Source organism: Rhinatrema bivittatum, chromosome 7, assembly GCF_901001135.1.
Source record: "Rhinatrema bivittatum chromosome 7, aRhiBiv1.1, whole genome shotgun sequence".
Lineage (NCBI taxonomy): Eukaryota > Metazoa > Chordata > Amphibia > Gymnophiona > Rhinatrematidae > Rhinatrema > Rhinatrema bivittatum.
The window spans coordinates 253,269,995-253,287,546 of NC_042621.1; the positions used below are offsets into that span (position 1 = coordinate 253,269,995).

General features: G+C 40.8%; 1 protein-coding gene across 1 annotated transcript in view; it reads left to right on the top strand.

Annotated features, from left to right (window-relative positions):
- Positions 1–17,552, top strand: part of ADAM12 (ADAM metallopeptidase domain 12) — a 968,421-nt gene that overhangs the window by 559,670 nt on the left and 391,199 nt on the right. Inside the window, exon 5 of the mRNA XM_029610036.1 lies at positions 16,179–16,255. Within this exon, the coding sequence (XP_029465896.1) occupies positions 16,179–16,255 (77 nt within the window). The remainder of the gene's footprint in view (positions 1–16,178; positions 16,256–17,552) is intronic.

Consider the following 17,552-nt stretch of genomic DNA (forward strand, 5'->3'; position numbering starts at 1 on the left):
ACACACATTCCCCCACACACATGCAACCCCACCCAGGGGTATAGCCTGTATAGTGATGGATTCTCCCTCTGTGAATAGACTTCTAAGGGTAACTGTCCCTGTGAACCAACAAGCACACTGAAATAAAACACTGATTTTATTATTGCAGGAACAAGTACTGCATTAGAAGCTGTGCAATAAAAGGTTAAACACATATACAAGGGCAAACATCCATAATCAGTACACACAGTTCTAGAGTGACATTCAGCCATGGATAATATACACTATATCTTTGTATTTATTTATTTTATTTATTTAACACTTTTTTATACCGACCTTCATAGTAATAACCATATCGGATCGGTTTACATAGAACAAGGGTATAACTGAAGCAATAAATAAAAGTAATTAACAAGAGAGGTGAATAAGGCAAAGTTACATTTAACAAGGAGTAAAAACTTGGGAAGCTTAAATAGCTGGAAGAAAGTTAAAGGCAGGAGGTAATTATAACATTTTTATTTATAACATATAATATTTACTAGTAGCAATGCCTGGTACACCTTTTTAAATCAGTGAGCTCGCTGTATCTCTCGAGGGTATTTAACTACACCAATCACTGGGACCAGTATTACTCATACACAAAGAAAATACAATTATCCCCCTGCCCACCACAGATGTGCACTGCAATACTTAATGTTCCTTAATCCACAGGTGTTAACAGCCATTTGAAATACCTTTTGACTTTCTTAGGTTGACAGACAATATTGAAACACAGTTCAGGTAGGATGAGGAAAAGAAGATGCGTCTTCCACCCCCAGGATACAGTGATGGGGCCAGGGAATCAAAGGTTAACGTTTAAACAACACAGAACTAGATTTACTTGTAATCCATAGATTTACAGATAATGCAGGTGAATAACCATCTTTTAAGTACTGTTGAATTTCACAGTGAAATCAGCACAGAGTCCAGTGCCCAAATTTTATCCCTCTGTGCCAAAGTCTATCCCCAGAAAGAGGACTCGTGCTCCCAAGACCTATTGGATACAGTTCTGATCTCCATAGCAGGAGCCTGTATCCCAGCTCTTCTGTCTAGAAATGCTGCAATCCAATAGCAGCTTCCAGCAAACCACTGCAGGGACTCATCAGTTCCTTCTGCAGCCCTTCCTACGCTGTGGGGTCGATTTTAAAAGCAGTGCATGGCCGTCCATGTGCGTGAAGTTCTCGGCGCACACCCATGGACTGCTGTTTTAATAACATGTGCATGTGCATGTACATTAAAATCTGTGCACGTGTGTGTGGGCAGCGTGCACGGGGGGGGGGGTGTTCCATAAATACATGTGGTGACGCAATTGGGCCTCCCCCAGTTCCCTCCCAGTCCGCTCCAAATAAGGAGCAGACTGGGAAGGGACTTCCCTACCCCCCTATCTAAACTTCCTCCCTCTTCCCTTCTCCTCCTCACTCCCTTTACCTAACCTAACTAACCCCAAAATCTTTATTTCAGTACTTACTGCTCCTCTGGAGCAGAAGTAATCTGCGCACGCCAGCCAGCTGCCATGCGTGCTTCCTCGGGACAGCATCAAATGGTGCTGTCCAGGCCACCCCCCGGCCAGCCCCTTCTGAGAGGCCCGGCACTTGTGAGCATACCGGGGTTTAAGTGCAGGCCCGGGCCCTTTATAAAATGCTTGCAGCGCGCGTAAGGCCCAGCCACGTGCATAAATCCAGTATTTACCTGTGTGGGCCTTTGAACATTTTCTTGTGTCTGTTTATCCTAACAGCCCAGCCTAAGCAGGAGACTCATTGCAGAGAGAGACTGATCTCTCTCTCTCACTGTCAATTCAGGCAACCCTAATATGGCTGCTTCAGCTGAGTCACTGTGCATTGTGACTGCACTATACTTTAGATTAGAACACATGACTCTAAGAGCCAAAGGGCGGAGAAGCAGAATTGTTCAAGTCAGCCCAGGCTTTTTGGTAGGAAGTCAGTTAGAAAGAGAGAGAGAAAAGCCTAGGCTGACTTGAAATATCTTGCTCCTCCACTCCCACACACTCCTCCACCCACATACCCACTATGCATGCAACTACACACCCTTACATGCACAACTCCACTCCACACATATACTCCCTCAAACATCCCAACTACACCCCCTCAAGCATCCGCATCGTACAGTCCCCAAAACGCTCCTCTACCAGATCCCCACCCCCACCCCCCCAACACACACACACATACACACACCTTCTACAAATCTATGTTGGAAAACATTCCTGAAGTCATACCTCTGCATGCTTTCTCTACTTATTATCTTAGCTCCACTGAAGAGTAACTCGGAGGGTTCCAGTTTCCCTGGCAACTAGTTACCAGGTTTTCTGTGCACAGAGCACTAAGAGGATAACTTTAAAACATGCACGAGTGTGCCATATATGCAGCTATATGGACACATGCGTGCATGCACACATATTATATAACATTCGCGCAAATGTGTATACACCATATAAAATACACATACATCTACCCAACAACGTGTTCGCGCATCAGAAAATGCACAGCATATATTTTAAACCTAGCCACATAAGTTTCGACTTATCCAGCTAAATGGCGACAAAAGTCTGGCTAAGTAGCATTGTGGCAGCTTATCCAGCTAAGTAGCGCTGTTTAAGACTTATCCAGCTAACAGGCCGATTCAGTTAAAGTCGCGGTAGAGCGGGCGAGTGCCCGCTCTCCTGTGCGCGCGATTCAGTATTTAAATGAGGCCCACGGTAAAAAGAGGCACTAGGGACACTAGCGCGTCCCTAGTGCCTCTTTTTTGACAGGAGGGGTGGCTGTCAGCGAGTTTGACAGTCGACGCTCAATTTTGCTGACAGTCACAGGTTCGGAAACCGAACGCCGGCAAAATTGAGCGTCCAGTTTTCAACCCGTGCGCCGCGGGCCGATTTTAAATTTATTTTTTTATTTTTTAAAATTATTTTTTACTTTGGGACCTCCGACTTAATATCGCCATGATATTAAGTCGGAGGGTGCACAGAAAAGCAGTTTTTTACTGCGTTTCTGTATACTTTCCTGGTGCCAGGAGAAATTAACGCCTACCTTTGGGTAGGACAGAGAGGCGCTGATAGGCTCGGGGGCAGAAGGGAAGACTAAAGGGGACAGATTTGAATGGGAAGAGAGAGAGAGTGGGGACTGGGGATCCCTAAACTTTATGCAGGATAATAAGGGCTCCATACAGCCAAAAAGGTTGGGAACCCCTGCCCTGTGGACAGGTTGCCAAGAGCCAGTCTAGAACACAGGCTCGCTCACATCCTTCCATTGCATTAACGGAGGCAATCCTGTCCCACTTCTGTTTAAACTGTAAGGGACGGATACGTATTAAACTCTGCCACCTATTCAAAAACACAAATGCAATCACTCTAGGGAAATGATTCCTTGTGATTGAATCTAAATGGTTTAGAATTCATATCGGAGCTCTTTAGTCTTGGCGCTCTCTCGTTGTGGCTATGGATTTCTTTAGCAGAGCACCGTGGTATTTAGAACTCTGCAAGGCGAAGCTGAAAACCAGGAAAGCCGCATCGTGACACTGAAAAGGTTAATTAATGTAGCTAAATGTGAATGAGATAAATAATAATTTTTTTTTTAAAAAAGGCACATTGAGATGGCTGTCGTGTTACAACATGAGTGACACATTGCCTATGCACAAATAAGACAGCAAGATTTTAGAGTGGTGTTTTCTGCCTAGAGCTAGCATTCAGAAAGCACTGAGAAGATGAAACCCTGGACATGACAAGATAATTTCTTTCTAGTCAGTCATATAATTGGGAAAGTAATATACCCTTTATTTCACAATAAAATCAGTTTTAACTTCAGACAGATATGTTATCTTTATTGAGTAAGAGCTGTACTGCATCTATCTGCTGGTTGCCTATTGCAGTTAGGTTATTAAAGAAATACAATAAACCAGTCAGAACACAAAGGAGCTGCTGTTTCTCAAATTTCAGGACCTTGCTATATCTGTTTTGAGTTCTCTGGGTAATAATTTACAGATTTTTCAGTGTGACGTGTTAATAAGATATTCTCTGTCTCATTTACGGAAGCTATTTTTGCACGCCTTAGGACTTTGGGCTTGATTTTATTAACACCAACATTTATTCATAACACTAAACATTTACATCATTTTTTGTTTTTATTAAATGCTATTTGAAGCATTGTTAAAACTGCTAAGAAAATGTATAATGTTCACATTGTTTTTTCTGTTACACAACTGCTAAGAAAAATGTATATTTTTGTAAACCGTTGTGATGGCTCTACCGAATGACGGTATATAAAACTCAACAAATAAATAAATAAATAAATAGATATCATTATGATTTACTGTGCTGAATAATTATATGAGCTTCTCTAAATCTTGTTTTCCTTATTTTGGGGGCAGTTTTCAAGGGGATCCAAACAGGTAAACAAGTGCATACTCATGGAAAACAACCCTATGAAAATTGCCCTCGCCGTGGGGAAATGGGGCGGTGGAGGGGACAAAGTTAGGATGGGCCATTTTCAAACCAGAACCCAGTGGAGCAGGAGCAGCTGAGGATCACTTCTACCTCGTTCTACTTTGTAGACCCCAAGAATGGGGTAAGAGACCTCTGGGGAGGATTATGGGGAATGCCCATAGGGGGTGGAGCTTAATTTTACTGTCTGGTGTTTTTGCTTTGCTGCTGGAAGGGGAGTGGGAGCAGTTCATTTTGTTTTCTTCTTCTTTTTTTAATTTAATGTTTAGGTGAATAAACAAAATGAATCAAAATAATCATTAAACAAAGAGATACACAAATAAATGAAACACCCAATATGAAAAAATGAAATGAAAAAATGTTCCCTACAGACCACTTCCTACGCCTCATGGAGTAGAAAGAATGAAAATGATTTAAGAAAGCTTAAAGAATGGTTTAAGACTTGACAGCTGGGATTCAATGCCAAGAAATGCAGAGTCATGCATTTGGGATGCGGTAATCTAAAAGAGATATATATATATGATGTACATGGACCAAGAGAGGGAACATGGGGTGATACTGTCTGATGATCTGAAGATGGCAAAGCAATGTGAGAAGGTGATAGCTTAAGCAAGAAGAATGCTGGGCTGCATAGAGAAAAGAACAACCAGTGAGATAAAGGAGGTGATTATTCCCTTGTACGGGTCCTTGGTGAGGCCTCTCCTGGAGTTTTGTGTTCATTTCTGGAGACCTCTAAAAGGATAGAGATAGGATGGAGTGGTCCAGAGAAGGGCGATCAAAATGGTGTGGGGTCAATATCGGAAGACTTATGAGGAGAGGCTGAAGGATCTAAATATGTATACCCTGGAAGAGAGGATGTGCAGGGGAGATATGATACAGACGTTCAGATACCTGAAAGGTTTTAATGATGCATGAACTTTGAACCTTTTCCATTGGAAAGAAATCAGTAGAACGAGGGGTCATGAAATGAAACTCCAGGGGGGACAACTCAGAGCCAATATCAGATAATATTTCTTCATGGACAGAGTGGTGGATGCCCAGAATGCCCTTCTGGAGGAGGTGGTGAAGACGAAAACAGACAAAGAATTTAAAGGGGCATGGAATAAACATTGTGGATCCCTAAAAGCTGGAGGATGGAAATGAAGAAAAGAGTGCATGGGGATAACTTGCTGGCGAAGCGGTTACTACCCTTAACAGAAGGTATGGGGATTACTACCCTTAACTAATAAGCCTTGATCTTTTTTTTTAACTATTTTTATTAGTTTTCAAATCATACAACATAACATAAAACACCAACAATAACCTCCAACAGTTTCTCCCCTGTTTCCCCCTTCCCCAATCCTCCCTCCCATCCTTGCCCCCCCCCCCCCCCCCCCCCCCCGAGTCCAAGAGTGCACGATCATCAGTTTGTGGAAAACAGTCCATGTTCTGGCGTTAGTTGAGTTGGGTTGCATCCTGGTTGGGTGCTGCATCAGTGGGTTCCAAGTCCAGGCTCCAAGGATCCCGAGAGGGGCCGGCGAAGGGAGCTAGGTGATTGGTAAAAACAGACCAAATTAATGAGGCATTCATAAACTTCTTTGTTGTAGCTTTATTCATAATGGCATGCTCCATGGAGCATAGGCGTAGCATCTTCTGGAACCAATGTTCATAACTGGGGCTTCCAGAGTTTAACCAATTGGCTAGGATGATTTGTTTCCCCACTAAACCAGCTTTTTTAAGAAACAACCCTTCTGGAAGGGTTAAATGCAGTTGGGCTGTAGTATCCAGGCCAAATAGCCATAAGTTTGGGTTTAATGGTAATGCCTTTTTTTAGGAAGCGGGTACAGGCAGTGCGAATCTGACCCCAAAAGCGGGATATTGCCACACAGTCCCAGAAACAATGGCAATAGTTACTGTCCTTGCTGGTACATTTGGGGCATTGTTTGGAGGGTGTAATCTTCATTTGTTTAGCCTAGAGAGGGGTAATGTAAACTTGCCAAAGAAATTTATAACTGGTTTCACGTAATATAACATTCTCTGAAACTACAGGCAACTCCTTAAAACATTTTTGGAAGTCGGTCCATCTAGCATAGATACGGTCTAGGATTCGTGAGTCCCCCAGACTCAGTACCTCTTTGTAGTAGTGGGATATGGTAGTATTTTTATTTTGCTCCATCTGTACTATATCTCTAAGCGTCTGGATTTCTGAGGTCTCCGCTAGCTTAGGACGTAAAGCCCTTATAAAATGGTGAACTTGAAGGTAAGCATAGTGATCTGTATCTGGCAATGCGAAGCATTGTTTGAGGATGGGAAAGGAAAGCAGAGCCCCTGACGCCCTATCATAAAGATCATATATAAAGGTGAGGCCTTGTGTGTCCCAACGATGGAAAACCCACTTCCCTTTTCCGGGGTGAAATAAGTCATGTCCCGTAATGGTGAGAAGGGAGGTTAGACAACTCGAAACACGCCCAATCTTGCAAAACATTAGCCAAGCTCTCCTACATGTACGTAAGAGGTCCTGCGTCTTGATGTAGTGCGGGAGTAAATGAGTGTCCAATTGTAACAAGGGGTTAAGAAAAGCTACCCCATACTATTTGAGGAGGTGTTTGTACAGGGTAAATGTTGACATGGAAAAAAGCCAGTCTCTCACATGCCTGAGGCTACATGCTAAGTTGTACACAGCTAAATCTGGGCATTTCAAACGACCTTTTTCTTTGGGGTTAGAAATTATGTCCATGGTTAGTCTAGCCCTTTTCCCCCACCATAGGAACGCTCGTAAGGCCTGACGTATCTTGTTGAGATCCTTTTTGGTAATCCAAAGAGGTGCCATTTGCAGTGTATACAACCATTTGGGGAGCAATATCATCTTAAAAAGTTGTATACATCCTATTAGAGATAGTGGTAATGATGTCCACCTTTGTAGTGTGGTTAATGCATGAGTTAGCAAAGGCTGAACATTAGCCCTATACAGATCACCTACTTTGATAGGCACTTGTATGCCAAGGTATTTGAGATTGTCTGTTACCCATCAAAGCAGAAAGATGCCCTGCCATGCTGTATGAATTTACCCTGTTACATCTATGGCCTCAGACTTATCTTGGTTAACCTGGAGGCCGGCAAATTGTCCAAATTGGCCCTGCAGCTCCAGGACCACTGGTAGCGATCGTAAGGGGCTGTGTAACAAATACTAAAAGGTCGTCCGCAAAGGCGGCTATTTTAAAAATTTGTGTTGGGCCACCAAATCCCTTCACCTCTTAGCAGGCATCAATTTTTCACAGAAGCGGGTCTATATATAGTATATATAATAATGGTGACAGCGGGCAACCTTGATGGACCCCTCTTTGGATCTGAACCGCTTCCAACAGGCAACCATTTGCTAATATACGTACCGTCGGGTTATGGTATAATAGGGAAATAAATTGAAGAAAGTCACCTCGGATGCCAAACCTTTGCAAAACCGAAAATAAATATGGCCAGGCCACCCGGTCAAAAGCCTTCTCCGAGTTGAATCCAGTGGCCAAGGCCGGAATGTCTTGGTGTTGACAGATGTTCAGGGCCGTGAGCAGTTTAATTATATTCGCGTTCAGCTTCCGACCTCTAACGAAGCCAGTTTGATGGTGGGAAATCAAAGTGGGGAGGAAGACGTTCAAACGTTCCACTAGGATTTTGTTAAGATTTTTAAATCGCAATTAAGCAGTGAAATCGGCCGATATGATGAGGGTTGCTGCGGGTCCTTGCTGGGTTTGGGAAGGACTGTAATGTGGGCTTCATTGAAAGAGGCAGGGAAGTGCTCTTGTGCTAGCCCATCTATGTAATATTTTGTCAATGGTATACCGATATGTGATTGAAGTATTTTGTAAAAATCATAAGACAGCCCATCAGGGCCAGGGGATTTCCCAGCTTGAGAGGCCATAATAGTCTGCAAGACCTCATAAGTCTGAATGGGCTGATTCAAAAAGGCGAGTTGGGAAGCAGTTAGTGTAGGTATGGCGAGATCTTAGAAGAAAGCGTCTTCCTCTGCATGTCCTCCAATCGAGTCTAGTGTGTACAGAGTATTATAAAATTGTCAAAAAAGTTTACCCATTTCCTTTTCTGTGGATGTGATCCACCCTGATTGAGTTTTCAGAGTAGCTATAAAGGACTTCTACCTTTGCGTCTTCGTTAGGTTTGCCAATAATCTGCCTGGCTTGTTACCAAATTTGAATAGGTTTTGTTCCCCTTTTTGTAAATAATGTTGGGCTCTAGTGTCTAAAAGAGTGTTCAAGTGGCCCAGCACACTATAAAACTCTTTTCTGTTGCTGTCAGAGTTGTGCTGAATCAATTTTCCTTTTGCTTGGTGAAGCAATTGCTCTAAGTGGAGGATGTTCTTATTGAGCTGCTGATTACGAAAATGCACATAGGCTATGATCTCTCCACAGAGCACAGCCTTCCCAGATTCCCAGAATAGCTGGGGTGTGTCTACTGTTGGTGATTGTTCTTTGCAAAGCCTTTCCACTTTTCTCGAAGGAAAACTTGGAAATCGCCATATGCATGCTTTATGAGTGGGCGTGTTAGAGATTAAGGTGATGGATATCGGGGTGTGATCTGATAGGGCTTGAGGTTCTATGGTCGCCTCGGCTATTCCAAAAAATTTGTCTTGAGAAATTAAAATATAATCGATACGCAACAATGTTCCATGGGATCTCAAGACGTGAGTATAATCCCTTTCACTGGGGTGAAGTGTGCGCCACATGTCTAGTAAGCCTAAATGGTGACAGAGGTAGGCTACTCCTTTCTTCTTCTTCTGTCCGGGGTTTTTGAATTGTGGGGGGAGTTTTGTCAAGGGAGGGGTCATGTACACAATTGAAATCTCCTAGTAATTAAAGCGTGCCTTGACCATGCGTATGTAGTAAGTTACTCAGGTGAACAAAAAACTCATGGGAATATTCATTTGGAGCATAGACATTACATATGGTAATTGGTGTATTATTCCACACTCCAACAATTATAATATAACGACCAGCCGGGTCAGGAATGCTTTGTGAGAATTGAAAATTAGTGGACTTATTAATTAATATTGCCACCCCCGCTTTCCTATGCACTGCCACAGCATAGACGCATGTGCCCACCCATTCCCTATGAAGTTTTTTGCTCTCCAAGTCTGTGAGGTGGGTTTCCTGTATGCAGGCCACCTCGGCCATTAAATGTTTGAAGTGGGATTAAGCCTTGATCTTTGATGCAACTGCAACATTGCTCTCTGGCAGAGTGAAAAAGAGAATTGGATTTAGACAACAACCAGTGAAGGCCCCGATATTTACAGTCTGGGAAACTGATAAGCATGGGGATAACCTGCACAGAGTGGCAGTTACTACCCTTAACAAAAGGCATGGGGTTAATATCCTTAACCAGCAAGCCTTGATTCTTTTGATGCAACTGCAACATCACTCTCCTCTTTGATGGCTGGGGTGCAAGGTGGAAAGAGGTATTGGATTCAGATGACGACCAACACGGGCCCTGACTTTTATGGTGTGATGTACAGTCATAAGGGAAAAAGCACAGGGCTGCTTCTCCAGCCAAGTCCATAAACAAAGCATGTCAAGCAGCACTTTCTGAATTATCAAGAAGGCTCATCAGCCAGTAAAAGAGAAGCATGGGGGTAACCTGCACAGCATGGCAGATACTACTATAAGAAGCTTGCTGGGAAGATTGGACTGTCCATTTCAGTCCTTTTCTGCCATCATTACTATGTTACTATGTTACATGGTTAGCTTAGTGGTCACAACCTTCAGTGGGTCACAGCCTTCTGGTGAACATGGCATATTATGTTAAGCCATTCCTTTATTGTAAATCACAGTAAGTTGTTAATGCTATAAGAACATAAGAATATAAGACTTGCCATACTGTTCAGACAAAGAGTCCATCAAGCGAAGTATCTTGTTTCCAATAGTGGCCAATAGGGATGTGCAGGGGAAAATATTTATTTTCCTTTTCAATTCATTTTTGGGAGGTTTTGTTTCCCCATTAATTTAGGTTCATAGATTGTTGATTCGTTTCATTTGTGTGAACAAAAACAAATTAAACAATAAAAAAAAAAATCCCAAAAAGGCCAAAAAATGAAAACAAGACCTACTTCCCACCCACCCAGAAAAATGCCAAAGCAAGGATTCCTTTTACCCGGTCCAGTGGGGATCCACCAGCTAGGACTAGGGCGAAGCCTCTCACTTACATAGGCTGATGCCGCTGTAGGTTGCCATGGCCTTGGCCTACTCAAGGCTGAAGCCTCGGCTTCAGCTGAGCCCAGGCTTGATGCTGCGACCCAACCTGAAGGCCAGATTCCAACACTGTGGCCTCAGCCCGTACTCAGGCCCAATGCCAGAGCTTCAGCCAGGAGGCCAAGTACCGATGCTTGGGCCTCAGCCCAAGTTTAGGCAAAGGCCTGGGAGCTCCTCTTCTTGGGTCCTCTGCTCCTCTTCTTGGGTCCTCTTCTTTCTTTGGTGTTTGAAAGCCAAATGACACTATGTGCTGGGGTCTTCAGGGCTAGGCCAAGGCACTGGTGTTGTGCTCGGGTTTCGGCCATGGCTCCTGCTTTTGGCCTCCGCTTATGCCCTAGGCGAGTCCCTGGCTTCAGGCCTAAACCTAGGCGTAATGCATTAGTTCAAAACGAAATGAAAAAATAAGGTTAATTTTATTTGGGGACCCCCGATTCTTTTTGGGGCCCTCGAATGAAACAAATTAGCCGTATTCATTGCGTTTTGCACTTTCATGGCCAATACAGGTCACAAGTACTTGGCAGGATTCCAAGTGTAGATATATTCCAAGCTGCTTATCCCAAGAATAAGCAGTAAATATCTACAAATCCATGTTAATAATGGTTAATGGACATTTCCTCCAGGAACTTGTCCAAACTATTCTTAAACATAACCGCTTTAATAGCTTTCATCACATTTTCTGGCAATGAATTCCAGAACTTAATTATGCGTTGAGTAATAAAATATTTTCTCTTATTAGTTTTAAATGTATTAACTTCATTGTGTGTCTCCTGGTCTTTGTACTTTTCAAAAGAGTAAACAACTGATTAACATTTACTTGTTCCATTCCATTCATTATTTTATAAACCTCTATTATATCTCCCCTCAACCATCTCTACTCCAAGCTTAAATGTTCTAACCTCTTTAGCCTTTCCTTACAGGGGAATCATCCTGTCCCCTTTATTATTTTGGTTGCCCTTCTCTGTACCTTTTCTAATTCTAGTATATTTTTTTTGAGATATGGTGACCAGAACTGTATGTAATACTCAAGATGAGGTCTCACAATAAAGTGACACAAAGGCATTATGATATTCTCTGTCTTATTCTTCATTCCTTTCCTAATAATCACTAGCATTCTATTTGCTTTCTTGGCTGCTGCTGCATTCTGAGAAGAAGATGTCAACATATTATCAATGATGATACTTAGATCCTTTTCCTGAATGGTGACTCCTAATGTGGAACCTTGCATTGTGTAGCTATAAATTGGGTTACTCTTCCCTAAGTGCAACACTTTCACTTGTCCACATTACATTTCATTTGCATTTGCATGCCTATTCTCTCAGTTTTGCAAGGTGCTCTTGCAATTTCTCACAATTATCTTGTGATTTACCAACTTTGAATAATTTTGTGTCATAGGCAAATTTGATCACCTCACTTTTAGTTCCCATTTCCAGGTCATTTATAAATATATTAAAAAGTATTGGTCCCAGAACATATCCCTGGGGCATTCCACTATTCACCTTTCACCACTAGGAAAATTTACCATTTAGCCCTACTCTTTATTTTCTATCTTTCAACCAGCTTGCAGTCCACAATAGGACACTGCCCCCTATCGCATGACATTTTAATTTCCTAAGAAGTCTCTCTTGAGGGACTTTGTCAGATGCTTTTTGGAAATCCAGATACACTATATCAACTGGTTCGCCTTTATCTGCATGTATATTTATGCCCTCAAAAAATAAAGCAAATTGGTGAGGCATGACTTCCCTTAGCTAAATTCATGTTGGCTTTGCCATTAAACTATGTTCAACAATGTTGTTCTTTATGATAGTTTCTATCATTTTGCTTAGCATGGACATCAGACTTCCTGATCTGTAGTTTCCTCTATTACCCCTTGATCCCTTTTTAAAAATTGGCGTTACATTGGCAACTCTCCAGGCTTCAGTTACCATAGACAATGTTAATGATAATTTACAAATTTCCAAAGCAGGTCTACAATTTAATTTCTCAGTTCTTTTAGCACTTGGATGTATACCATTGTAATGAATTCAGGTCAGCAGCTGCCTCAGGAATAGCCAAGGAACACAACTAGACTTGACTAAATTAATTCTGGTCCAAGTATTTATTTACAGTGCTTCAAAGTTACAGAAATCAAAATACTAGCTCATCTTGCATCAGGCACAAATATCAAATAGACATACTGTATATGGATGTACTGTGAGACCTTACCAATTCCAGGAGACCTCTTCAAGTTTTCTAGGCCTGGATTCTTATAATAGAGTGAAGAGATCCTCCCTTCACCCAGAATCCCTTGTGGTGTTCTGCCTTAAGGAGGATGGGATTAAAACCCTGAGCCAGGCTTCTTAAGGTAGAATGAGGAAGTTGTCAGTACACACAATCACAACCATCTGGTCCAGGCAATTTGCTACTCTTTAGTTTGTCAATTTGCCCTAGTACATCCTAGAGGTTCACTGAGATTTGTTTCATTTCCTCTGAATCATCACCTTTGAATATTGTTTCTAGCATGGTATGTCTCTTACATCTTTCTCAGTGAATACCAAAGCAAAGAATTAATTTAGTCTCTCTGCTATGGCTTTGTCATCCTTAAATGCCCCTTTTACCCCTTGTATATCACAAACCCAGAGGAACTCGGCTCAATTTTAAAGCCAACCATATGTTTTATATATATTTATTTCCAAACAGCATCTTATACAATTTAACAAAAAGTGCTAAGTGCAATACATAATATCCCCATTAAAAAACATACTCACATACACACCATACATACCCTCACATACCAACACATACTAAAAACCCCCCTAATACATAAATACTGCTAATACCCCCCACCATATCCCCAAATGTTACAATACATCCTTATTATTAAACATTCACTGTTATTACCGATACCAAGTATCTGTTATTAATTAACATATATCAATTAACATATATTACATTGTACCAGATATCTGTTATACATAAAAACAACTCTTAAATATCATATCAGATACAAAGTATCTACCATATTAACACAATCATTAACTTAATTTATCCAATGTAATATCTGATATTGTAATGCCCGACGGGACACCCGTTTCACCCCTTCCTTGGGGCTTCCTCAGGGATGGAATTCAGTATTATACATATACCCCCTCTATCATCATGTTCCTCATGTGTATTGATCAATGTCCATGTTTTCATAAAGAGATATTAGACTCCAATTCATTAGGAGGATATCAATTGCACACAGCCGACACTTTTCCAGCTGACAAAAGAATATATTACATAAAGTTAAAACGAATGTCTGATTTATAGCAGGGATAACCACCCTACACGCCATCACCTTAAACCATACCAACCAGATAACTTCAAACCGGCGAAACTGTTTCCCGCTGATTACCAAAGGCACTCATAATTGTAAATGCATGGCGTACATTCTCATTACATCATTGATGATCTCACGAAACAGGCACCCAAACAGTCTCAGTATCTGTGTAAAATCAAATCAATAGTTCTTTAATAGTTCATATTCCCATATATCTCATCATTAATAATATCAAAAAAAGGAACCTGATATTTTTGATGAGATATATGGGAATATGAACTATTAAAGAACTATTGATTTGATTTTACACAGATACTGAGACTGTTTGGGTGCCTGTTTCGTGAGATCATCAATGATGTAATGAGAATGTACGCCATGCATTTACAATTATGAGTGCCTTTGGTAATCAGCGGGAAACAGTTTCGCCGGTTTGAAGTTATCTGGTTGGTATGGTTTAAGGTGATGGCGTGTAGGGTGGTTATCCCTGCTATAAATCAGACATTCGTTTTTAACTTTATGTAATATATTCTTTTGTCAGCTGGAAAAGTGTCGGCTGTGTGCAATTGATATCCTCCTAATGAATTGGAGTCTAATATCTCTTTATGAAAACATGGACATTGATCAATACACATGAGGAACATGATGATAGAGGGGGTATATGTATAATACTGAATTCCATCCCTGAGGAAGCCCCAAGGAAGGGGTGAAACGGGTGTCCCGTCGGGCATTACAATATCAGATATTACATTGGATAAATTAAGTTAATGATTGTGTTAATATGGTAGATACTTTGTATCTGATATGATATTTAAGAGTTGTTTTTATGTATAACAGATATCTGGTACAATGTAATATATGTTAATTGATATATGTTAATTAATAACAGATACTTGGTATCGGTAATAACAGTGAATGTTTAATAATAAGGATGTATTGTAACATTTGGGGATATGGTGGGGGGTATTAGCAGTATTTATGTATTAGGGGGGTTTTTAGTATGTGTTGGTATGTGAGGGTATGTATGGTGTGTATGTGAGTATGTTTTTTAATGGGGATATTATGTATTGCACTTAGCACTTTTTGTTAAATTGTATAAGATGCTGTTTGGAAATAAATATATATAAAACATATGGTTGGCTTTAAAATTGAGCCGAGTTCCTCTGGGTTTGTGATATATAATGAGATTAACAGAGGATGCACTTTAACAGACAACCTTTTACCCCTTGATCATATAATGGTCCAAATGACTCCATCGCAGGTTTTTTTTTACCTCAAATGTACCTGAAAAAGTTTTTACTATGAATTTTCGCTTCCTTGGCAAACTTCTTTTCAAATTCTTTGCCTTCCTTATCAATGCTTTAATCTAACTTGCCAGTGTTTATGCTGTTTCCTGTTTTCATTATTCAGATCTCTTTTCCATTTCTTGATGCAATATAATGGCAAGCTACAATAGGAAAATGATGCTATACACGCTCCTTTAGAACGGTGCTAGCTTCCCTTAGAGCAATAATATCCTGCTTTTGTGATATTGTTCTCTCTAGGGATAAGAAGTCATTTGGTTGCCATAGTAAAATAAGCCTGTCATCTACAGTACACAAATGTTACCCTGCTGTGTTGGTACAAGTGCCACATTTATGTGTAGTGATCTTGCGATCCTGAGTAGACACCAGATTATTGGGGACTGTGCTAAAACCATCCAGTTCAATGTACTGCAGAATGCATTTATTAAGGTTTGGGTTTTTTGTTTTTTTGATAAACACACAAAACTGTGCAAAGAAATACCTTAGTTAATGTGATCCTTTGGGCTTTAAGCTGACATGTAGAACACTCCAGATATCAAAATTGACTGCATTAGCTACTTAATGTAATTAACTTCCCATTCCCACTATATTGTTCCCTTCAAATAATTAACAATAATTTTACTACTATTAGAACTGTAGTTTTTTGTTTTGTTTTGCTCTCTTACTAATAGTATTTTAGGGAACCAAAGATGTACCACTTTTAGCTAGAATGCTTTCGTCCAACACTAGATAAAAATAAAAGGAAATAGTGGTAGAATCATGACAGTGCCTTTAAATAGGGATAGCTTTCATATGAAGTTGAAAAATACCAATGTAAAAGGAGATGATTGACAGAATTTGTGATCATTACGGCTGCCTTTCTTTCTCTTTGCATTTAGGATCACTGCTACTACCATGGGAATGTGGAGCGATATCCTGGCTCTGCAGTCAGTGTCAGCACCTGCTCAGGCCTCAGGTAAGTGTCTCCAACAGCTTGTATCTCATAAGGCAAAAACAGCCTGCTAACTCTTTCTTCTTGCTGAGTTTTTCTTTATCAGCTCATTTCTCGCACATCACAGAGAAAAGTAAGGTGACACCTCAGCAGGGGAAGCCATGTCTCCAGGCCAGATCGCTGCATCAATGACTTATGATCCAGAATACTAAAACAGAACTTTGTAACTAACGTGGCATGCAAGACACTGCAAACTAAAATGGTCAAAACAATCATAATGTGCCTGATTTTCAAAGCGTTTTACACACGTACAATCTGATTTTATGAATGTGAACAGTTGTTATGAAGCAGCCCCAGGCACAACGCGCATAAAAGTAAATGGTATAACCTGGTTTCATGCGTTCTTTTATATGGACTGGGAATAAGCATTGTGGTGAATACAAATTTATGTGTGCCCTTTTGTATTTTTAAATGCACCCTGCAGTACCTGAATGTAATCCGCTTTTTTTAAGTATATGTTACACCAAGCAAGTTACATCACTGCTTGCAGCAGAGGTAACTTTGTGCATGGACAATTCCTTGTGTACCTGGCCAAATTAAAGAAGGACTTTCAGACCAAAGTTAAGCGCATAAGTTCACTTTGAAAATCCTTAGTAAAGGCTGTGGGTATATTGTACTCGCAGACATTTCCATTGTATGGTGAGTTTTAGAAAACTATTCCTTCTCTAGGACTCAGTAGAGACATGAGTTTCCTTACTCAATGCCAGTCAAAATCCTGCTGCCTCTCTGTCAGTCTTTTCACCGCTCTCAAACGTCACCCTTGTCTACCCTTTTTTACCCACCCCTACCCTTTACGTTTGCACACCATCATCATACATCCTATGACTTATTTGAATAGTCAGTCAACATCATATTTCACTTGTTTTGTGCTGAATTGATGAAAGGAGAAATGTATTAACTTAGTCCAACAAAAAGGTATTGCCAAAACTTGTTTATTGACCTTTATTTCTTCTTGCTGAAAGCACATAACGAAAACACTCTTTGCTATCCAGTTAATGCCATTGCTTTTTATTTTCCTAAATATAGAACTTGATTTGCCCAAATTCAGGACTTTAAACAATTCTGCCAGAAAATTATGCATCAGCTTCAGAGGATGAATATTAGGAGATATTCAGGTTTTCCTAAATAGCAACGGCTGTGAAAAAAAAAGATATTTGGGAGAAATTAGTCAATAAAAATAAGGCGTAGATTTTCCAATGTGAGTGCGCGTCCAAGTGCACGTGCTTCCTGGTGCGCACACATAGATGTGCTGATTTGATAA